Source organism: Amblyomma mixtum, unplaced genomic scaffold (genome assembly GCF_055824585.1).
Source record: "Amblyomma mixtum isolate Tamu unplaced genomic scaffold, ASM5582458v1 scaffold_31, whole genome shotgun sequence".
Lineage (NCBI taxonomy): Eukaryota > Metazoa > Arthropoda > Arachnida > Ixodida > Ixodidae > Amblyomma > Amblyomma mixtum.
In genome coordinates this window covers 166,498-190,245 of record NW_028317728.1, presented here as the reverse complement: position 1 = coordinate 190,245, position 23,748 = coordinate 166,498, and the positions used below count along the sequence as shown (strand labels likewise).

General features: G+C 49.5%; 1 protein-coding gene and 2 pseudogenes across 1 annotated transcript; 2 read left to right on the top strand and 1 right to left on the bottom strand.

Annotated features, from left to right (window-relative positions):
- Positions 1 to 10,972, top strand: part of LOC149324458 (uncharacterized) — a 42,201-nt pseudogene extending 31,229 nt beyond the window's left edge.
- A 1,662-nt stretch (positions 10,973 to 12,634) lies between these two features.
- LOC149324457 (uncharacterized) lies at positions 12,635 to 17,887 on the bottom strand. The gene is made up of 3 exons (XM_089565523.1): positions 17,511 to 17,887; positions 17,089 to 17,438; positions 12,635 to 12,659 (listed from the first exon to the last, which is right to left on the bottom strand). The coding sequence occupies exons 1-3, from the start codon at positions 17,766 to 17,768 to the stop codon at positions 12,635 to 12,637; spliced, it is 633 nt and encodes a 210-aa protein (XP_089421649.1). The 5' UTR covers positions 17,769 to 17,887.
- Positions 17,888 to 18,681: 794 nt separating this feature from the next.
- The window catches only part of LOC149324456 (uncharacterized), a 51,026-nt pseudogene continuing 45,959 nt past the window's right edge, over positions 18,682 to 23,748 (top strand).

Here is a 23,748-nt window from a genome sequence, read left to right as displayed (position 1 = left end):
TATTCCACCACTGATCTTCTAGAAGGCTCGTGCAGTGGAGAGAGAGTGTTTTGTGTTGCTCGAGATACTGTCGTGCCTCCTTCTTCGGCTGTGTGCGTACCGGTTTCCGGTCCCGATACCACTCTCGACGTGTTTGATGCGGCTGTGGAACCGAACCACTTGAACTGCATGAAGAACATCTTGGTTCCTCATGCCATGGTTTCCGTCATCAACGGAAGAACTGAACTGTGGACAGTGAACAGCTCGACGGAATCTGTTGTTCTGCCTGAAGGCCTGAAGCTTGCGTCATGCAGCCAATACACGCCGGTATCCGTTGCCTTGGTTACCGACGCCTTGGGCGCAGCAGCACCAGAGTTTTACGACGAGTCGCAGTTGCTCCGAATGATCGACAACTCGCTTTCCACGCATGAGCGCCGTGCACTGTTGACCATCCTCCGGCGACTTTTCGCAGCCCGGAGGCCCATCTTCCATCCCCTCGTCTCGAACCCTGCACAGGGTTGACACTGGTACGTCACATCCGATCCACCAAAAGCCCTACCGAGTGTCACCGTCTGAACGCAAGGTAATCAATGACCAAGTGCAGGAGATGCTAACCAAAGGCGTTATACAAGAGTCCTCAAGTCACTGGGCTGCTCCAGTAATTCTTGTCCGGAAGAAAGATGGATCATGGCGTTTTTGCGTGGATTACCGTCGTCTGAATGCCGTCACGAGGAAAGATGTATACCCCCTACCTCGAATCGACGATGCCATCGACTGTCTTTTTTCAGCGTCCTACTTCTCTTCTATTGATCTTCGGTCGGGGTATTGGCAAATCCCCATGCATCCCGCAGACAAAGAAAAAACAGCTTTTATTACGCCTGATGGCCTTTATGAGTTTAATGTGATGCCATTTGGCCTTTGCAATGCGCCCGCCACCTTCGAGAGATTTATGGACACTATACTCCACGGTTTGAAATGGGAAATCTGCATGTGCTACCTCGACGACGTTGTCATTTTCGGAAAGACGTTCAGTGAGCACAACGACCGTTTAGCTCTCGTCCTCGACTGTATGCGCCAAGCTGGTGTTGTGCTTAACTCTAAAAAGTGCCACTTTGGTGCGCGTCAAGCGTTAGTGCTTGGACACCTCGTTGATAAAGACGGCGTCAGGCCTGATCCAGCCAAGACTGCAGCTGTGGAGTCGTTCAAGCCACCACAGTCTGTTAAAGAGCTGCGGAGTTTCTTGGGCTTATGCTCTTACTTTCGCCGCTTTATTCATCGCTTTGCGGATGTAGCTTACCCTCTGACAGGTCTACTTCAGGATGTGGCTTTCGAGGGGACACCTGAGTGCGACTCCGCCTTTCGCCAAATAAAATTCCTTTTGACGTCTCACCCTGTACTTCGCCACTTCGATCCCTCCGCTCCCACAGAGATTCACACCGACGCCAGCGGATTTGGCCTCGGCGCTGTTCTCGTCCAGCGATGCGACAACAAAGAGCACGTTGTTGCGTATGCGAGTCGCTCGCTCAGCAAGCCGGAGCGCAATTATACAGTCATTGAGCAAGAATGCTTAGCCGTCGTCTTCGCCACGCAGCGTTTCCATTCCTATCTGTACGGACGCCCGTTCACCATCGTCACCGACCATCATGCCCTCTGCTGGCTCGTTAACCTTCGTGACCCGTGCGGACGCCTTGCACGGTGGGCTCTCCGGCCACAAGAATTCGACTACACAGTCGTCTACAAGAGTGGTCGCCGTCACGCTGACGCGGACTGTCTTTCGAGGCTGCCCCTTCCTGAGTCGGAGTCTAACATCGATACGTTGGACCACTGCGTCGCGTCAGTGTCATCTGTTTTTCCTGATGTCGCAACGTTCAAAGCGGAACAGCAGAAAGACTTAACCCTACAGTCTCTCCTTGTGGAGGCTGAAGACCCTTCCAACGTCAGCCATTTTTGTGTGCGAGATGATCTTTTGTGGAAGAAAAACTATTCTTCTACGGGCCAGCGCTTTCTGCTGGTAGTTCCGAAGAGCCTGTACTCCTCTGTCTTGCAGGCCGTGCATGATGACCCTACATCTGGACATCTTGGTTCGGCACGGACGCTGCACCGTACCCAGGCGCGCTTCTATTGGCCGAAAATGCGGGCCACGACTGAGCGGTACGTCGCCAGCTGCACTCAATGTCAAAGATACAAGCGACCTATTAGCCTTGCATCTGGTCAGCTTCACCCTGTGACACCGTCTGCAGCACCGTTTGAGCAAGTGGGCATAGATCTGCTCGGCCCGTTTCCAAAGTCCTATCATGGGAACCGCTGGATAGTGCTTTGCGTCGATTACCTTACCCGGTATTGTGAAACGGCAGCTCTGCCCTCGGCTACAGCGTATCATGTGTCCTCGTTTCTGCTCCGATTCATAGTTCTTTATCATGGACCTCCAAAAGTTATCATCAGTGACCGTGGTCGGCAGTTCAGCGCTGACGTCGTGGAGCAGCTTCTCCGTTCCTGCGCATCGCATTTTCGCCATTCCTCGCCTTACCATCCCCAGACGAATGGGCTCACTGAGCGCACGAACCGAACGCTCACTAACATGCTGTCAATGTATGTTGATTCAAGGCACAAGAACTGGGATAACGTCCTGCCGTTTATCACGTATGCGTTCAATACCGCGCGCCATGAGACTACTGGCTACAGCCCCTTCTTTTTACTCTATGCACGCCCCCCTGGACACCATACTACCATTCTCTGACGAGCTCCATGAAGATCCCTCTATCGCTGAGACACTCTGTGTCGCCGGAGACGCCCGGCGCCTTGGTCGCCTTCGTGTTCTCGCCTCCCAAGATCGGTCAAAAGCGCGCTACGATGCCCACAGCCGTCGCGTTACTTACAGTGCCGGTGATTTAGTCTTGTTGTGGCGGCCTATCAGAAAACGAGGGTTGTCTCAGAAGCTGCTGTGCCACTACGATGGACCCTACGTCATTATTGACCAAATTAGCGAACTTAATTACCGCATAGCTCGTCTCACGGCAAACGGCCGTCGTTCAGCACGAACCGAAGTCACTCACGTTGCCCGGCTGAAGCCCTACCATTCGCGCGGCGCTTAACTCGCCCAGCGGGCTTCGGCTGCGTAGGGGGAAGGTTGACGCCCATGAAAAGGCAATACCCATTCTGCGTGGTCGGCGCTGCTGACTAAGCCGAAGATGAGGAGAACGAGGTTGATGGTGGCTCGTGCTCGGCAAGCGGGCCCAGCTGCTTCTAGTCCTCCGTCCCGGTCTCAATAAACCCTGGGCGTAACAATATATATATATATATATATTGTAAGCAATTTCTTCGCCTTCTTCGTCGTCGCCTCTCTGGCTGCGACTTCATTCTCTTTCACCTGAAGATTCCCATCGTCATCGCTTGAGGCTGTTCGCTTGGAAGACGTCTCTGGCGAAAGGGCTAGAATAAACGTCTCCGTGAAGTCTTCCCTTACAATATATATATATATATATATATATATATATATATATATATATATATATATATATATATAAAACGTAGACCAACGTTTGAAACGCTTGAAACAATTTATTGACGTTTCGACCGTGGAACGGCCTTCGTCAGAATGTCTGGGTCGAGAGGGATGGCACAATATATGCATTGTGCCATCCCTCTCGACCCAGACATTCTGGCGCCGCACGGGAATGAATTAAAGGTGCACTAAAGAGGAATCTGAACTCTTCGTTTTAACGCGGGAACTTGACCTACACGCCCCGAGCATTCTTAGAAACCTCGAAATATTGTTCTGAGCGGCCAATTTTCCTATTAAATGTGTGTTGCGAACTTGCAACACGCGCCACTGCGCATTGATTGTAAAACATTTTATTCGCCGGGAAGAGCTTGGCAAGAGGTCGCGTTAAGTGGTCGAGAGTACATAGCCCTCGACGACTTTGTCAGCCCACTCCACCGCCAAAACTTGCGTTCTGGGGTCAGAGCTAGCCAGCACGGTCTCCCACCGCTCGAGAGAAGGAGCTGTAACTAGATCACCCGGAGGTGGCTCTATTTTGCAGTCCCACAGGATGTGATCGTAGGTAGCACGGTGGCCACAGTGTTTGCAGTTTGGGTTGTAAAGATCTGGATAAATGTGCGCGAGGAGTGATGGGGTGCGTATCGATCTCGTCTGTAGACGACGCCACGTAACCTCTTGTTCTTTAGTAAGTCTTTTGTCTGGAGGGGGGAAAATTCTCCTCTCTAGTTTAAAATGATTGGTGAGATCATGATATGTGATCATGGAGTCCTTCGTGAAATTCAGGGAGCCAGACTCATCCACTGCCCGGTCGACGAAACCTCGGGCTTTATTGTGGGCTGCCTCGTTCCCCGGATTCCCCGAATGGGCTGGGACCCATATAAATTCGGAATAATTTGGTGAGAATTTGGTTGCGTTAAGGATTCTAAGGGAGGTGTTTGTAATTCGCCCTTTAGCGAAATTATTGATACCCATTTTGGAATCGCTGAATATGATGCTCCCTTGGGTATGCGCTAGGGCGAGGGCTATAGCCGCCTCTTCTGCCGTTTCAGAGGATTTCGTTTTGATTGTCGCCGAGACGATGTGGTCACCATTCTCGTTCACAACCACAATTGCAAAGGCATTGGTATTTTTGTATTCTGCCGCATCTACATAAAGTGTTCCAGCGCACTGTCTGTATTTGTTATGTAAGGCTTTGGCTCTTGCTTGTCTTCTACCCTCATGGTGTAAGCGGTGCATGTTTTTGGGGAGTGGTTTGATTAGTAGGGCCGTCCTATAGTCGCGGGGTAAATCTACTTTAGCATCGTTATTCGTAGGTTGAAAGTTAATTCCGAGCCTGGTAAGAATACTCCTGCCAGTTCTGGAATTGGCTAATCGCGCTGTTTGAGCCATTAAATGGGCTTCTTTCAGTTCATTGTAGGTGTTATGTATTCCTAACCTCATAAGCCTTTCAGTTGAGGCATTTAGTGGGAGTCCTAACGCAGCCTTATAGGCCTGCCGTATCATACTATCCAATTTGTCCTTTTCTGCTTTCGAAAATTTGAGATAAGGGGTGGCATAGAGTATCCTGCTTAGCGCAAAGGCCTGCACTAGTCGGCATAAATCTCTTTCCCTCACCCCTTGTCTGCGGTTAGCTATGCGGCGGATTAATCGCGCCGTCGCTTCTACCGTGCGTTTTAGCTTAGTGAGTGTGTCAGTATTCTTTCCATTTGTTTGTAAATACAACCCCAGTATCCTCATGGTCTGTACCTCTTTGACAGATCGTCCATTAACATAGACGTTTATTTGCGGGGGGGATGTCGTGGTACGCCTACCTCTTTGTTTACGACGGATCACGAAGAGTTCAGATTTTTGCTCAGAACAAGTGAGGCCGGATTCCCATGCGCATGCCTCGATGATGTCCACTGCTGCTTGGAGTGTGTCTTCTATGTAGCCTTCGCATCCTTTGGTTACCCAAAGTGTGATGTCATCTGCATAGAACGTGTGATGTAGGTCTGGTATTTGTGCCAGTTTGGGGGGAATTTTGATGAGGGAGAGGTTAAAAAGGAAAGGGGACAGGACGGAGCCCTGTGGCGTTCCTTTACTTCCTAGTGTGATTGGGGCAGACTCTATTGTTCCGACCGTTATCACTGCTGTTCTGTTAGTGAGGAAGGATCGGATGTAGTTGTACGTCCTTTCTCCGGGGTTGATTTCTGACAAGTTTGTCAAAATGGCTTTGTGGGTGACGTTGTCGAAAGCTTTAACAAGGTCTAAACCCAATATTGCTTTCGTTCCTGTTCCCTCGTCAGCTTCAATTATGTCCTTGTTAAGCTGCAAGAGTATGTCCTGGGTAGATAGTTGGGCCCTGAATCCTAACATTGTTTCAGGTAGGAGGTTCATGTCCTCCGCATAGTTTTGGAGCCTATTGAGGATGACATGCTCCATGAGTTTGCCTAGGCATGATGTTAATGAAATTGGGCGTAGATTCTCAGTGCTGAGTTTCTTACCCGCTTTAGGAATAAAAGTGATTTTCGCGTGTTTCCACTCTGGTGGTATGTTGCCTGCATGCCAGTATTTGTTCATAAGGTCTGTAACCGCCGCGATCGACGTTGCGTCTAAGTTCCTGAGAGTCTTATTTGTTACTTTGTCTGGTCCTGCCGCAGATGTTGTCCGCAGTTTTCCAATTGCGTACCAGACCTCTGCGTCTGTGATGTCTGCGTCTAAATTTGGATTAGGAGTCCCCTGGTAGTCTGGTTGAGTGGTACCATCATCCGTGTTTAGATAACGTTCTGCTAGCTCTTTGATTAGGTCTTCAGGTGTACCCTCATATTTATGTATGAGTCTGTACAGTTGACTTTGTTGCACGGGACGTGTTTGTTCTGGGTCGAGCAGGTGTCTTAGAAGATGCCATGTCTTCTTATTTCCGAGCTGCCCATTGACGCTTTCACATATTTGGTTCCATTGTTGTTTTTGGAGAGTAAGTGTATGTTCCTCGATTCGCCTCTCGATTTCAGCGATCTTTTTGCGTAGTCGCTTGTTGTGTTTTTGCTTCTTCCAGCGTTTTTGGAGGCCTTTTTGTGCCTGCCACAGGTGTAGCAGCTTTGAGTCTGCAATCTGCTCCTCCTTCTCAACTGGCACCGCAACGCTAGTGGAGCTGACATCCTCATTCAGGGAGATAACCCAGTCGCTAAGGTTAGAGATCTCCTTTGGAGCTGTTTTGTCGCGAAGTTGCCTGAACTTGTCCCAATCCGTGGTTCGTATTTCTTTTGCTTTGTTTTTAAGTTTTGTCGTGGGGAAGGTGATGCTAAGGATGAAATGATCACTACCAAGGTTTTGCCCGGTGTTTACCCACTTTGCGTCCTTGACGTTTTTAGAGAGGGATAGGTCTGGAGATGTGTCGACACATACACTGTTACCCATGCGTGTGTGGTCGCTCGGGTTGTTTAGCGTTGTGAGCCCTAGTGACTGTATGATTTGCCAGAGCAGGTTCCCTTTCGGAGTTGCTTTGGTATATCCCCATGCTGGGTGTTGAGCGTTGAAGTCTCCCACAATTATTAGTTGAGCCCTAGCAGCCAGCTTTACTGTGTTTATCAACAAGTGTGGGAGTCCATTGCCTTTGTTTCTGGGCGGGTTGTATACATTAAGGATGAAGAGATTTGAGTCTCCTTTTTGCCTTGGTACTATTTCAAGTAGGGTGTAATCTTCTTCCGAATCATTTATAAAATGTTGAATTGCGGTGATATTTCTATGCACCAGAGTGGCTGTGAAGGAGCCGGCTGCGCTACTAGTATCATAATGAGGTGGCAGATATGCTTTATAGCCTGGCAGTGTAGCCCTGCCGCTAGCTTCTTGCAATGCAATCACGTCTGGGGTTGTAACAGACGGTGCTTGTTGGATGTGGAGCTGCAAGTGGGCCCGCTTGCGGCGGAAGCCTCTGCAGTTCCATTGCCAAATTTCAAATTTTTGGCGTTGTGCCATGTTGGGTTATAGATGGTTGTGGCGTCGTGGACAGATCCAAGATGGGGGGTAGGCGGGCCTCGATAGTTGTAAGCCTATCCATTATTTGCTGCATGCACGTGGCTATTTGGGATACCTGTCCCTCTAGTGTTGCAAAGCGAATATCTATCTCTGCAAATTTGGTAGTAACGAGGCCTTGGAAGGTTGCTTGTTCTGTTGACATAGCGCTAGTTCTCTCTGACAGAGTATTGATGTCTGCCCTGAGTTTGGTAGGCGCTTTCGACGGCTGCGGGGTGTCGGCTTCCGAAGCCTCGGCCTTTCGTTTGGATTCCTCGCCTTCTTTTGTAGGAAGCGGTCTTTTAGTTGCTATTCTGGCGTCTGTGTCCGTCGCGTTATGGGCCGAAGACTGGGACGCGGTGGAGGGAGTGTGGCAAATGGCGTCTGTTTCCATCGCACTATTGGTCGAAGCCTGGGACGCGGTGGGTGGCGTTCTAGCCGCAGTGGCATTCTGTACCTGATGCGCTTGTAACAGGCGTTTAATGTCAGCCAACTCTTTTTTAAGGCTGGCAATTTCTCTGTCTCGGGATTGTAGTTGTATCTGAAACTCCTTCTCTCGAGCGTCAATAGATTGGGAGGCCTCTGCTGGCCAGCTCACCTTTTTGTTGGAGCGGCTATCGCTGCGTCCGCGGCTCGAGCTTCGCTTGTCGTTCCCTGCAGGGTTCCCCAGGGGCGGGAAGGAGCTGGAGTTGTTCCGGCTGTGGCTGCCTCCTTTTCCGGTAGCACCCTGTTCCTTCTTCCTGGGCCTAGATTGGTGTCCGTGTAGTGATGAGTCGTTGTCCCCTTGCTTGGGTGCCTGGTTGCCATGGGGCGTTCCTTGTTTGTTCCTGTTGATCAGCCGGAATTTGCAGTTCCGGCTGCCTGTGTTGTGGCCCCCGTTGCAGACGATGCAGACGGGTTGGCAGGTTGGCTGTTCTCCCTCAGGTGGAGGCGAGTGATTTTCTCCGCAGCGGCGGCAAAGGTTCGTTGTAGGTTTGTAGCAGACGTCGGCCCGGTGTCCTACCCTCCTGCAGTTGTAGCATACTTCATGTTGCTCCCTGAAGGGGTGGACCCGAAAGACGCCGCACTGATAGATTACTTGGCTGGGTAGCTTCTTTCCAAAAAAGGTGATTTGTATTGTTCTGGACTGTCCGATCCTTCGGGCATCCACAACTTCTATTCCTTCGTTTCTGTTTCCGAAGCCTTGGCGAACCGCTTCGGGCGAGTCTCCTGCGTAGGCGTTGTAAATGACCCCTTTTACCGAGTATGCCACTGAGCATACGCGCTAATTAACCGCCGTAGCCTGAAAAAGAGCGGGCACACCAGTGTCGAAGTAACCCCTTATCCTCCCCATGTGTGGCCTGCGTCTCTCCGAGCCTGCTCGTCTTCGCAGACGCTGGAGACCCAAGGGTAAGAAATGGAGGGACAGAGAGCATATTTGCCTCCAGCTGCAAGTGTGAGCTGATCAGCTACCGGGACGCTCCAAAAGATAGCGTCCAAAAAAATAGTTCATCCTGATTGGACGAAAGTAGAGGGAATCGCTGCTCACGACTGTGTTCAATAGCTCCCGCTTTCTTTGTTCCGGGCATTCCCCATTCTGATGGCTCTTGGCATGTAGCGTGTATTTCTCTGCTGCACATGTAAATACTTGAAGATATTTTTCTTGTTTTTTTTCCTTTTAACTCCCCGTCTCCTCTTCATTGCTCCTGCTGGTCCGCTACTGCCAAGCCGTGTCCCAACAACGACTGCGGACCCGCGTCCGAACAATCACTGCGGACCCGCGTCCCAATAGCCTCTGCGGACCTGCGTAACAACAACAACTGTAGACCTGCGTCCCAACAACCAATGCGGACCCGCTTCCCAACAATTACTACAGACCGGCGTCCCAGCAACTCAATGGCAGCGCTGGGACAGGTCAGCTCTTGTATCCCCTAGCAGCAGATGGCAGTTGCAAGAGCTCCCACACGGGAAGACCCCATGATCGCAGCTCTGTGACTGTAAGACCTTTCTTCCCTGTGTTGTTTTGCCAGGCTTTTGAATTGAGGGTCAATGCTGGCAGGCTTTCTTTGCCAGTGTTGTAAGTACAGATTGTTGTTTCCATTGTTAAGGAGTGATAGGGGATCGGTCAAGTGTCTAAGAGCATCATGGACGTCCAGTCTTTGCGAAAGCCGGATCTAATTTTGATGAACAAATTATAAGGGGTTGAACTTGGGAAGGCTGTGGCATCATAAAGATCATAGAGGCAATGATATCCAGTGGTGCGGACGAGGAGGAGCTTAGCGAATGCTGGAAATTGATTAAGGAAAGGGAAGCGGCTGAAGACAGTCATACAAACAGGAGGAAAGAAAGGGATGTTAACCAGAAAGTTTCTGGTTAGCTACCCTGCACGGGGGCTGGGAATGAGGGGATTAAAAAGGGGAGAGAGAAGGAACGAGAAACACAGTCACAATCTCTCAATCAAGGCAGTCTCTCGTAAAAACAAAACAGTGCCTTATAAGCCTTGATGGTAGTCAACTGTTGTGGCCACGGACCGAGCATACTGAATCGTGAAGGCAGCGCCCAGCCCTAGACGACACAGTAATGTTGCTTCACTATACGCTACATCACATGGAAGACGGAGGCGCAGTCCAGAGTCTAATGCCCTGAGGCGACAGTTGCAGAACTCTCACGTGTTCCATGCTGAAAGTGTGAGCTCCAGCCCCAAGGGACGATGCCCACACGATGCCTCAGCCCTCGTTACATGATAGTGACAGGGATTCCGTCACTGTGGGCAGAACGCCCAGCTTCGACAGCCTGGTGATTTCCATGAATACCGCAGTGGTGTTGCAGTCACTGGAAAATTATGTAATGTCCTCTCAAGGTGACGTCCTGGTAGAGCCTGCGGATTTCTGCAACGAGCTGTTCGTGGGACGCGCGGCAGGCCTTGAAGGGCTGCTTTAGAGTCGGTGAAAACTGTCCAGTAATGTGTATATTCGTGACTGATGAATTGGACCACAGCCCGTAGGGCAGCTAGTTCTGCACCAGTTGAAGAGGTGAGATAGGTAGTCCTCATCTTCATTCAAATAGACCTGGCAGGTATCACCACAGACCCAGCAGATCTTTTTGAAGTAATGAACCATCTGTGTAGTCATGATTACAGTGTTTATGGTTAAAATTCCGTAGAGGCAGTGCCATTTCTTTGAGAGCAGGCAAGAGTACACCAGATTTCTTAGTAATCCCAAAAATAGAGAGGTGTCCCGAGGTTCATGGAGACTCCATATGGGTGACCATGGTCATGAAGCATGGGTGAACTGCGCAGGAGGATACGCACGATGAGCCTAAATTACTTTTGCAAATGCAGCATGTGGTCTGAGTACGAGAAGAGCTGCAAGATGATGACCCGGAACTCGTGTGAGGTGCCGAATGTGAGTTCTCATGGCTGAACAGGAAAGGAAAACGGCTGAGAAGGAACAGCATGATCTGGAACAGAAAAAACTGGATCTCGAGCTTCAGCTTCGGGAGAAGGAGCTCCAGTCAGCACACTGACAGTAGGAAATTGATCTAAAGCAACTTGACCCGGAGTCGAAGAGAGCCGAAGCTGGCATCGCTTAGCCACCATCCTCCCGCACAGTAGGCAGGGAAACAATGAAAATCAAATATTTCATGCAACCCTTCCAGCTAGGCAAGGACATTGGTATTTTTTGGTGAACTTCGAAAATGTGAAAAACTTAATCTGTAAAGATGGGCTCCCACTGCAACTACTGACACTGTTGCCGTGTGAGGTAGTGGACGCGGTTAGGAGACTGAGTGAGCAAGAATCGGTGGGCTGTGAGACCGTGAAGGCAAGCCTCCTAAAGAAGTACCCTGTCTGCCGGGGCTTTTCGCCACCGTTTCATAAGGGCCACTAAGTCTAAAGAAGAATCTTAGCTCATGTTTGGTTATAATTTGAAAACAAACTTACTGGAGTGGTTAAAGAGCACAGGTGCCCAAAGAACGCAGGAAAGATCTTGGAGTGCATGTGTCTAGAGCAGTTTTATAACACAATTCCGGATCGAATGCGTGTAGTTATTCTCGACAGGGTCGAGGTAAACACTGTTAAGAAGGCTGCTGAACTCGCGGAAAAGTATGCCTCACGCCGCGTGTTGCAAGAAACTCATGGTACAAGCAAGCAGAAAGGGTAAAACTGTGCCCCGCTAAGCGTAGAGCAGACAAAACACGCGCAATGCCGTTTTTTAAGAATGCCGGAGACGTGAAAGGGGACGACCGTTCAAAAGGGGAAGCGAGGCCGCCGGAAATGTTCCGACGCGATGCAAGGAATCTGAGAGAACGAAAAGATATGAAGCACCAAGGCAGAGTGTCAACAACATGGGCACTCTTCTTGAAGTTGCCTAAATCATCGTGCAGTGTTTTCCTATGTAAGGGACGCTGATGAGAACTTGGCTTTATTTGAGCAGTTATGAGAGAATACACTGTGAATGGAAAGCAATGCAGAGGCCTAAGAAAGTCAGCTGGTACCATGGATGTATAATAAGGGAGTAATTACTCATTGGCATCCACCATGGATGATATTCACCCATCGTATGTGTCTGCAACAGATTTCTCAGGTATTAATGCGCCTGGATTAGGCAAGTTTTACAGGAAGATACGGTGTGTCTTCCTTTAGCTTTCATAGGGAGTATGCTTACTTGTTCTGTAATAAATTCTGAGATGTCGCTCAGGGAGAGGGGAACTACCTTTGAGCAAAGAGACGTTTGCGCTCTAACCCACTCTAGAGCAAGAGAGTTAGCAATCCAGCTAAAGTAGGACGTGTCGCTTGGGACGGACACATCAAACAACGAGGCATGTTGTGGAAAAGCAAATGGAGAGGGACTCTGACGGCCTAAATGGTGATGATGGCACCACGGTTGAGTAAGAGAAATAGTTGCAAAGAGGGAGAGCGGCGGAGGAACCTAGTTTGTTGTTGCCACTGTCGTCCAACCATTTCAACCGCTTGCTTTTGGTAAGCATTGAGTAGTTTACTGAGGATCAGGAGGCAGGCAAAACAGTACGAAAATTCCACAGTTCAGCCAGAGGAGGAGCTCCGAGAAAGAACGTCACGCTGCTAAAAAGAAATGGGCTGTTGTTTCGTAGCTATCGGGACAAGGGAGGCGTTATTTTCCATAAGTCGGTCGTGCCGACAAAGCACAGACAGGACATGCTAAATATCTGTCATGGCAGCGGCTGGACGGGTGACCTAGGTGCAAAGAAAAGCAAACCAAGCTTCTTGCAGAAGTTGTTTAGAAAAAATTTATTTACATATGTACACATACCAAGGTTACAAGATACATTCACATTAACATGACATTAAGCATGTAAGGTGAGCCAATTAAACAGGTACCATAAACATTTCTAAGTAACTAACAGGAATGGGCAATGTAAAATTAGAATGCATATATACCGATTTACAGAAGAGCGAAAAGTCGATAATTAGTCATTGAAACATTGAAAAGGAGACCTTAGCGCCAGTTTGGCCTAAAAACCAAGGCAAGACGACCGTTATTAACAGAAATAAATGGGCATGACCATTGTCGGAGAAACTCTTCCTCACCCAAGAAAAAGAGTTCCTCGGACAAAAAACTAATCAGCTCCCGTCGGAGACGGCCGAGAATTGGCCACACAGCGCGGCGTCGAAAGCCACTAGCGACCGCGGCGCATCGACTGCGCCATAAACTAAAAAGACCTGCAACTATTAACAGGCGAGCAAAACGGCCGCTGGGGAAGCGGCCGCGGGAGACGAAGCACGAAATGCCCTGCCCACGAAATCCCGCATGAACCGCGCGCCAAAAGACACGTGCTACAACACAGGTGACTGTAGCGTGGCGATTAGATTCTGGGAGCGGGCAATTCGGACAGGTACTGGAGCGTAACACACCCTACCGCTCTAACCGATCACAAGTAGGGAGAACTGCCCAGCCAAGTTTCCAGACAAAGTCACGTAGATGATCTGGGAGAGGTGTCGACGCTAAACGCGCCCACTGAACGCGGCGCATAGGTGAGCGGCGAGACGCCGGCACAACAGGTAATAATAGTGTGCCCATAATGTCCACCACACGGTCTGCAACGATGTTGACAGCAGGTGCTACTGCTCTTACATGCCTGTAAAAGGCCACTGATGAAGCGTAGAAAGCGGTAGGTTGCTCTGACTGGGGTCCATGATTAACAGGGGCCGCCGGATCCAAAAAGTGTAAAGAAGGGCCCAAAAAGTACCGAGCCAGGATTCGCGCCGGAGATGCGTTTCCTAGCAGGATACGCAAAAGACTCTTCAACGCTAACAGCGAGGACGTGACGGACAAATTTGGAAAGGCAAACCCTCCTCTCTCCCGTGGTTGTCCAAGAACAGCACGGGCTACAAGCTCGGTTCCGCCTGACCAAAAGAACGAAAAAACTGTAGTCTGCACTCGCCTTATGACACGGAGGGGTGGTTTAACAGTGTAGCAGAGGTACCAGAAGGCACCAAGTATGACGGACTGAACCAGGTAGCGCCTCTCAAGCAGAGGCAACTCGAATGTCTGCGCCCTTCGCACACGAGCTGTAATGTCTTCGACGACCGAAGACCACACACCATTCCATATTCCAGCACAGTCGTAGGTCACACCTAAAATGCGCATCTGAGCGCACCACTGCAAAGGTATTGAAGATGTAATACGAGTCTGGGAAGACCCCACAAAAAAGTAACAACTCTTCGAGTAATTAAGAGCAGCCCCAGACAAGGAGGCGTACTCACGGAAAACATTTAAAGTTTCAAGCAGGCTGCGTTCATCAGCTAAGTACAGAGTGATGTCGTCTGCATAGGCAGTGACGCGTACCGCTTCGCTGCCTGGCAAAGCCAGAACCTCTAATAAAGGAGTGGCGATTGACTGCCAAGAGGAAAGGCTCTAATGCTAAGACAAACAAAAGGGGGGAGAGCGGACAACCTTGACGGACGCCACGGCGAACATCAAATGCGGTACTTTCCCGGCCATCGAGGAACAGAGTGCTTGAAATATCTCTGTACATCTCTTTAATGAGAAGCACGAAAGAAGGTGGGAAGCCGAAAGCATCCAGCATCCCGTAAATGTACTCGTGCTCTAAGAAGTCGAACGCCTTTTCCTGATCAAGGGAAACAAGAAGACCCTGTGCGCGCCGTCGTAAAGTATACGCTAGGATGTCTCGCGTTACAGAAGATAAACTGTGTATTTCACGGCCTGGGATGGAGCAAACCTGGTGGCAGGAAATAAGTGACGGGAGGAGAGCTCGTAGACGACGAACGAGTAATTTTGCTAATACTTTGTAATCTGAATTTAGCAGGGTGATAGGGCGCCAATCTGCCGGACATGTCGACATAGGAGACTTTTTAGGAATAAGGACAATGCGGCCTCTTTTGAATGATTCAGGAAATACGTGCTCAGTAAAGCATATTTTTAATACTTCCGAGAAAATAGGGCCCACAATATCCCAAAATTCTAAATAGAACTCCACAGGAAGGCCGTCTGGACCAGGCGCTGAGCCTCGTTTCATGGAGTCCAACGCCTCCTTGATTTCATCTGTTGTTGGCACAGCCATAAGGCCGTCATGGAGTTCAGTTGAAACCTGCGGCAAGCCTGCTAAAAATGGGGCTGCGGAAACGACATTGCGATCAACTAGAATGACCGACTGAGCAATACCCCTGAAATGGCTAAAAAACGCACTGAAATTCCTGCCACCTGGTTGGGACGTAGCCCCGGCGGAAGATGTAAACGCAGGGGCACCTTGAGTGTACAACAGCTCTTGGCGGGCCAACCGAAGCACCTCAGGATGAGCAGTTGGACTGCGTCGACAACGCCATGCAGCCGCTGTCAAAGAGGAGGCACGTAAAAGACGCTGTAGGCGCTCCGAAAGCTCCTCTTTCCATGCGCACATAAGCGACGAAGGTGACGGGGTGCGTTGAGCAATACGTAGCTTCGCCGTCACCACACGCACCTCATCTGACACGCGAGCCCTAAGGGCTCGACCAGATGCGCCGCAATGGTGACGCCACTGCTCCTTCAGACGGTCCCAGTCACCAGGCACCGCCCCAACAACCGAAAAACGCAAGACCCGTGTGAGCCCCTCTTTAGTGCTGGCGTCGTGAAGTATGCGTACATCCAACCGCCATGGTCTATGGGGTGATACTGCAGGCGCCGGAACCGTGAGTGATAGAAGAAAAGGGCGGTGGTCTGATATGTGCACCGGCGAGGATGGCAGTGTCAGTACATTAGCTATACACACTGACCGCGAAAGGCTCGCCGGAACGTACGCCCTGTCTAGCCTACTCGACGATAACCCGCGACGCCAAGTCCACACAAAGAGGTTGCCATAGAGGAGCTCATACGCGTCCGTGAGCATGAAATGGTTCACTAAGCGGCGCAACTCACGCGCATTCCAGCCTGGCCTACCCCTACCAGGGCCTTGCACATCGGCGACCGTATCGAGCACGCAGTTGAAATCGCCCAACATCACAACATTACGCCCTCCAAGAAAATACACATCTAAATCTTTAAAGAATGCGTTTACCAAATTGGAATGCGCAGGCGCATAAATACAAAGAATTCTCAGGTGAAGTGCGTTAAACGTGCAGTCGAACGCCAACACGCGTCCAAGCGCATCGTAGGTAACATGATGATCGCGCAACAGTGAGCGGTTCAAAACAAGAACGCCAACGCCGCTAGAACGCGTGCTGGCGTACGAAAAGAAGGCATCGACGCCAAACCTACGCTTGAATTTCAACACGTCACTGAGACGAAAAAAATCGGTTTCTTGCAGGCAGACGATATCGCAACCCGAGGAACGAGCGAATGCGACCACCGTTGCCTGCTTCAAAACACTGCGGAACCCCTGCACGTTAAGAGTAATAATTTGAAGGTTAGTCATTTTGGAAATGAAAAATGAAACCTGAACAGTCGTGATGCTTAGGCAATACAAAGCGCGCCGCGAACGGCGCTAAACGACCTCACTTTTTGCGGAGGGTCGGACCAGAGGAGGCACGAGGCCTCCTTGGCCGACCGGCAGAATTGTCCGAGTCCGTAGTCGACGCATGTGGACGCTTTAAGCTCGAACTTAAAGCGACCATCTCAATATCCGACGACTCTTCGCTAGAAGTGCTAGCGCTGATCCTGGATGTTGAAGAGGACGGCGACTGCACAGGGTCAGCGTCTGGAGATGATCTTGGCTCTCGTACAAGCGATGACGAAGACGACGATGGCGGCGTCGGGTCCTCCTCAGGCGTGATGACAGTCTCGTCAATGACGAGGTTGACTGAAGAGGCCGAGGACGTCAAGCTGCTGTCGTCACCGTCGACCTTAGCTATGTCGGCGTCCCTGCTCAAAACCGCAACGCTGGCCACGGGCTCTAGCGCGGGCTCCGAGGGTGGCACGTTCTCAGCCTCAGATTTTTCCAGGGACACAGTAGGCTCGGCCCCTGTCTCATCAGGGACGCTCGGAGAGACTGAGGCTGACGCAGCAGGAACCTTTACTGTCTGCTCGCTTGGTGCAGCACAGGACGCATCAACAGCAGACTCCGGCACTTCCACGTAGCGACGCTGAGACGCAGTGGAAGCACCCGTAACGGCGGCGGTGTTGGACCCGCCGGTCTCCTTGATGGCTTCAACTGCTCCCTGAGCGGCCTGCCGGGGCGCAGGGCGGGCCGCAGCCTCCGAGTACGAGGGCCGGATAGCGCACGCCACAGTAGCGTGCGGATCACCACAACGACGACATGGCAGCACGCAACCCTGGCCTTGGTGCCCAAAGACCCCACAGCGGGCGCAGAAAGGAGCCGTGCACTGTGCCCTGAAGTGCGCAGTGGACCCGCAACGCCGGCAAACGCGCTGCATGCCCTTGTAGTCGCACGTCACGCGGTGGCCCGCGACCTTGATGTAGTTGGGTACGGGTGACTCTGGTTTCATTTCAATCCGCACGTAGCGGGTCCCGGTGGTGACAGTGGGACGCGATCCCATGACGCCGCGACTGATGTGCAGCACCTTGCCAAAAGGGGAGAGAGCCTTGGCAAGGGCGTCACTGGGTACACGTGCAGGCAGAAAAAGAACAGTCACCTGGGTCACTTGCGGGCTCAGGGGAACGATGGCGACGCGTTCCTTGCCGATGGTGAGGCAGGAAGCTTCAACGATTTTAGCCATGGCGGCTTCACTTTTCACAGTGACTTGGTAGTTGCGTCCACCGAAGTGCTGGACGCAGTACACTTCCTCCAATCCAACAACGGAGGCTGTCGCATCGACGACATCCTCCGGACTAGCCCCCTCAGGGACGACAACATCAAAGGCCAGAGCCTTTGTAGGTGGCTGGCTCACCATAATGAGGCGCCCGCCAGCCGAAGGACACCTTAACAAAACAGTACGTCGAAAGGTCACACACCGGCCACCGACGCAAGCCGGCGGCCGGAACACACACCGAAGCGTCCACCAGCTACCGAGTTACTCGCTACACCAACGAAGCCCCGTTCCCTCCACCACCACGCAGATTAGTACGTGGATTTGAGGAGAGACCTGAGTTGTACTGGCCTAATTTTTTCCGTAACATAGAGCAGTTGGTGCGCTCATGCGACAGTTGTCAACGTGTGGGAAAGCCACATGACAAGGTCCGATCTCCAGTGCAGCTAGTTCCTGAAATGACGGAGCCATTCACACACCTTGTGGTCGACGTTGGCGGGCCTCTACCATTAACTACTCAGGGAAATAAGTATTTGCTGACCAAGTCGCACGTGTGGGCTTCCGATCAGAGGTGCAGAGCGATCAGGGTTCCGTCTTCACCAGCGCATTGACAACCGCAGTCTTCGAGCGGTGCTGCATCAAGGTGATGCATAGCTTGGTGTACCACCCTCAATCCAATAGTGTAGAGCGGAACCACTCCACTACAAATCGAGTCCTTCGGGCCATTTCCTATGAACATTAGAAAGAACGGGCTGCCTGCATCCCAGCTACACTGCTTATACTTCGAACAGTGCCGCATGAATCGACAAGGTTCGCTTAGTTCGCTAAGGTTTATGGCAGAAACTTCAGGTAACCTATGCTCATGCTCCTAGAAATGTGGGAAGGACGAGGCGAGGACTCAACAGTGGTTGAGTACTTTCGGACACTTTGAGAGAGAATGGACAATTCTCGGAAGCTAACAGAAAAAGAAATGGCGGCTAGTAATGCCAGCGCGAAATCATATTATGACCGATATGCAAGTGAGCGCACATTCAGTCCGGCCGACAAGGTTACGATCATGAGGCCTCCGAAGGCAAACACACTAGAAATCCAGAGGGAAGGTACAGCACGTATTTCGGAAAAATAACTCACTGATTACGTAATCAGAATGCCAGGCATGCGATATATTTGCAAATTATATCACGCAAATCTTTTGAAAGCTTACAGAGAACGCGAGGCAATCGTAAATTTTACTGAAGCTGCCGGATGCGATACAGAGGGCACTCCTGAACTGGAGAGAATCGTTCGAAGTTTCTCAGTCGAGGACATTGAGAAGCTGAGCGTAAATCTGCATCTCCTTGATGCGCATCAGCTTCAACGCCTCCGAGAGGTCATAGGAGAATTCAAAGATATGTTACAAAACGCCTAGGGCAGACCAAACATGTGACGTACGACATTGAGTTAAAAGATGATGCATCCCCGTTGGTTGGAAACCACACCGGATGTTGCCTAAACAGCGGGTCATTCTTGAGAGAACGGTGCTCAACATGCTGGAGCTAGGGGTGATAAAAGAGCAGATAGGGACTATTGCTCCCCAATGAATACTATTTAGGCCCTAGGAAAAGATCCGCGACCATGCATCGACTACAGAGAGCTTAATGCACTCACAAAATACGAAATCTTTTCGAATCCTCACGATGAAGCAAGGATTGAACAGGTTAGTGCCGCAAAATTTATATTAACTTCGGACCTCGTACGAGAATATTGGCAAATTCCCCTTTCAGAAAGGGCTCAGAGGTGTGCAACCTTCGTCGCGCCAATCGTAATGCTCTCTCAGACGGTGCTCAGTTTCGGGCTTAAGAACGCGCCGTTCTGTTCCTCGAGTCTAATGAGCGAGGTGCTGCGGGGTCTAGAGGCCTTTGCATCGACGTGTCTAGATGATGTGGCCGTCCTTTCCGATGAGTGGGACGGCCGCTTGGTTCACCTGAGAAATGTGCGCTGTAAACTACAAAGCGCCGGTCTCACGGTCAAACCCGAAAAGTCTCTACGTGGTTGAACACAATTCAGCTACCTGGGACATATAGTCGGAAACGCGATTCGTAAGCCCTACGAGGTAAAGCTGTTCCTCTTTCACCCCCTGCCGAGAACAAAGAAAGATGTCAGAGCCAGAACCGGCAATACCGGCAATATATTCCGTGGTACTCGGACACGCTAGGGCTCTCACCGACGCTTTGAGCTAATCCGAACCAGGGCGCATCGCCTGGAGCCCCGCGGAAAAAAAGTCCTATCTCACTCTAAAGGAAGCCCTAATAAAGGATCCCGCGTTAAAGTCCCCGGATTGCACAAAACAGTTCATAATCCAGTGTGACGCGAGCAACATGGGAGTGGGTGCTCTGCTTTGCCAGATAGATGACCGAGGGAATGAACACCCAATCCTTTATGTAAGCAGGAAGCTCACTGCCAGGGAAGAAGCATAAAGCGCTTTGAAAAGGAATGCGCATGCCTGGTGTGGGCGGTACAAAGACATGCCTGCTACGTGTTTGGTATGAAGTTCATCATACAAACGTACCACTGTCCTCTAACCTGGCTAGAGCGCATATCGGACAAGAATGGCCGCCTCTTGCGCTTGAGCCTCGCTCTGCAACAATTCTGCTTCGTGGTTCATTACAGAAAAGGAAAGGCAAATGCCAACGCAGATGGCTTAAGCCGACGCTTCTCAAGAAAAAAAAACAGGGAGAAAAGGAGAAGGGATATGGACAGCGTGTTATTTTTTTGTTCTTTTGTAATCTTCTGTTTCTTTTTTTTCTACTCACGAAGAAAGTCGTCTGCGAAGCGACGGAACACCGGCGATCAAACCTGTCGCCTGTCAGCCAAATTGTTTGTAAGATAGGAGCCTGGAAGATCTCTGGGGAGAGAGAAGGGCAATTGCTGGCTGTTGCTGTGTCCAGTCCAGACCACCTCTCTTCCAGACGTGAAGAAACCAGTTCGCGGCACTTCGCCAGTTCGAGAAGCGGCGGCGGCCCTTTCCCCTCGCGCGCGATTTTCCTGGCGGGAGCGAGCTGTTGCGAACTTACTTGCAACACAGGCCTCGGCATATAGGCGCTAATTAACTGCTGTAGACTGACAAAAAGCTGGTACATCGGTCTGGTACCGATGTACCGAAGCGGGTAACCTCCTTTTACTCCCCATCTGTGCCCTGCGTCTCTCCTAGCCTGCGCTTCATCGTAGACGCTGGAGACCCAAGAGCACCAAATGAAGAGAGAGAGAGAGAGTTCTCTCCAGCTTCAAGTTTGGGCCAATCAGCTACTGGGACGCTCCCAAAGATAGCGTCCAAAAATACAGTCTTCCTTATTGGGTGAAAAGAGCGGGAATCGGTGCTCACAACTGTATTTAAGAGCTCCCGCCTCCTTTGTTCAAAGCATTCCCCATTTTGATGTCTCTTGGCATGTAGCGTGTATTTCGCTTCTGCGTCATGTAAATATCTGAATACATTTTTCATGCTGTTTCCCTTCAACTCCCCGTCTCCTGGTCGTTGCTCCTGCTGGTCGGTGAATGCGGACCAGAGACCCAACAACCACTGCGGACCCACGTCCCAACAACCACAGCGGACCCACGTCCCAACATGGGACTTAACGCCCACACTCGCTTACTTTTTTTATTCTCAACTCACCTTCGAAAATAGGGGGAGTCAACTAATGCCTGGAGTGACCTTCAGGCAGTGGCGTGGTGGCTTTGCTTTCACTTTTATTTTGTTTATTAAGTTGCCGCGAAGAAATAGTTTCAGTCGCAGAGAATACAGCCGCACGGAGCACCTTAGTTGGGATCAACTTATCACCAATATTTGCAACAAATTATCAGCTGTAACTCAGGCCCTGACTCGATGTCGCGACTTAATACCTTCAAAATTTAAATTACAAATATACAATGCACTCTTTCTCTCCCACATAAACTTCTGCAGCCCAGAATGGGCGACTACGACGCAAGCAAACATCACCAAACTACGGTGCCTACAAAAAATAATTATCTGACAGGTGGCAAACATAGATTTTTTTCTGTTGAACGCAACCTGCATTCATATAATATATTAAAATTCAATACTGACATAATTTTTGAATCCTACGCTAATTTTGTTTTTATTTTGATGGCTTTAAATTTTTTTTGATAGATACTGCACATTTATTATCAAAGCAGGTCCATGCACCTACTCGAAGTTCTGAAGCGTGGTTCATTCGAAGTGGTTAATTCTCCAATAATTATAAATTTCAGGCCGATTAATATAGTTTGGAATATATCCTAACTAAAACCCACGAAGGATGATGGCACGTTGCCAGGCCACTATGACTTCTCTACCCGTCCTCCCATTTCAGATATTATGATAACCGAAGAAGGTGCTCTGAACCTGTTGCTCAATATTAACACACAAAAAAAGCCCCGGACCAGATGGTATACCTAATGAATTTTTAGTCAGGTATGCTGAGTGGGTGTCTAAGTTCCTTACGAAAATATTTATCTCCTCTGTTAGCAATGGTTACTTCTCTTCCGCATGGCAACTAGCCAGAATAGTGCCAATCCATAAAACCGGCAACACTTCAGACTTTAGCAATTACAGACCAATTTCTCTCACGAGTACGTGTTCTAAGCTACTAGAACATATCATGACCAAACACTTATCGAACTATTTAGAAACGTATAACTTGTTATCACCACTGCAGCATGGTTTCCGTAAAGATTTGTCTACGATTACACAGTTAGTTGAGCTAGTTCATGATATTTCACAAACGATTAATTCCCGCGGACAGACGGACTTAATTTACCTAGATTTCGCCAAAGCTTTTGATAAAGTTTCCCACCCTAACCTTCTACTTAAAATCAATACTATATGTTTAAAAATCCCAAACTAACGACATGGTTTACTTCGTATTTAGAGTGCCGCCACCAGTACGTTGAAATAGACAGACATACATCCAGCTTATTACCGGTCTTATCTGGTGTACCACAGGGCAGTGTCCTTGGACCGCTTTCATTTCTTATTTTTATTAATGACTTGCCAAGCCTTGTTTTTGTCCCTATAAGATTATTCGCCGACGATTGTGTCATTTACAATAGAATAAATTCTCCCAGTGATCAAATGAACATACAACATAGCCTAGACAATATTACTAAATGGTGCGATGACTAGCAAATGACCATTAATCCCTCGAAATCTGTTTGTGTGTCTACCACTTACCATATTCGTGATAATGTGCTCGGAAGGGTAGATGAACACAAGTATTTGGGACTAATATTTACTAGCTACTTTAGATGGAATAGGCACGTAGAGGAAACATGCAATAAGGCTAATAACGTGCTGGGGAGTCTGAGGCGCAACTTACATAGTACAACTCCTGAAATTAAAAACTTGGCTTAAAGAACACTGGTCAGACCTATAATTGAATACGCTAAAATTGTCTGGGATCCTCACACGCAAAAAAACTGTAACAAACTAGAAAGGATTCAGAGGTTAGCCTCTCGATTCATATTTAATAAATATCGCCGAGTTCACTCCCCCTCAGAGCTGTGTCACCTTGCAGACCTTCCCAAGTTAGAATTAAGGACCAAATTCGACAGGCTCAAGTTTCTATTCCTTATTATCAGTAACGCAATTAAAATCAATAGGACCGATTATTTCGACATTCGTTCTAATGAATCATCTAGACATCGCCATAGCATGTATATTCCGCCGCCAGTAACTCGTAACGATGCATTTAAATATAGTTTCTTCCCCAGAGCAATAAAAGAATGGAACATGCTTTCCGATTCCGTAGTTCAATCTTCTTCGCTCAGTGCATTTTTGGTTAATTTAGACTCTTTTATTTATTCCGGGAGCGCGGTGTGCTAACATGACTGAGTTAAGTACGTGTATTGTGTTTCGTGTCTTTATATAGTGTTTTACTGTGTAGATGCTCTTGAGTGTGTGTGATTATGTTTTTTGTTGCTCTCTTCTACAATGTAATAGGGCACTGTGTATACTTCTCTCGTCCTCTTTAATGACTTGTTACGTTTACAATGCGCTTGATGACAGATTTGTTGGTAATTTTGCTGTCTTTTTTTTCCTACCACTCCTGTAATGACCCTTCAATAGGGTTAACAGTATCATCTATCTTAT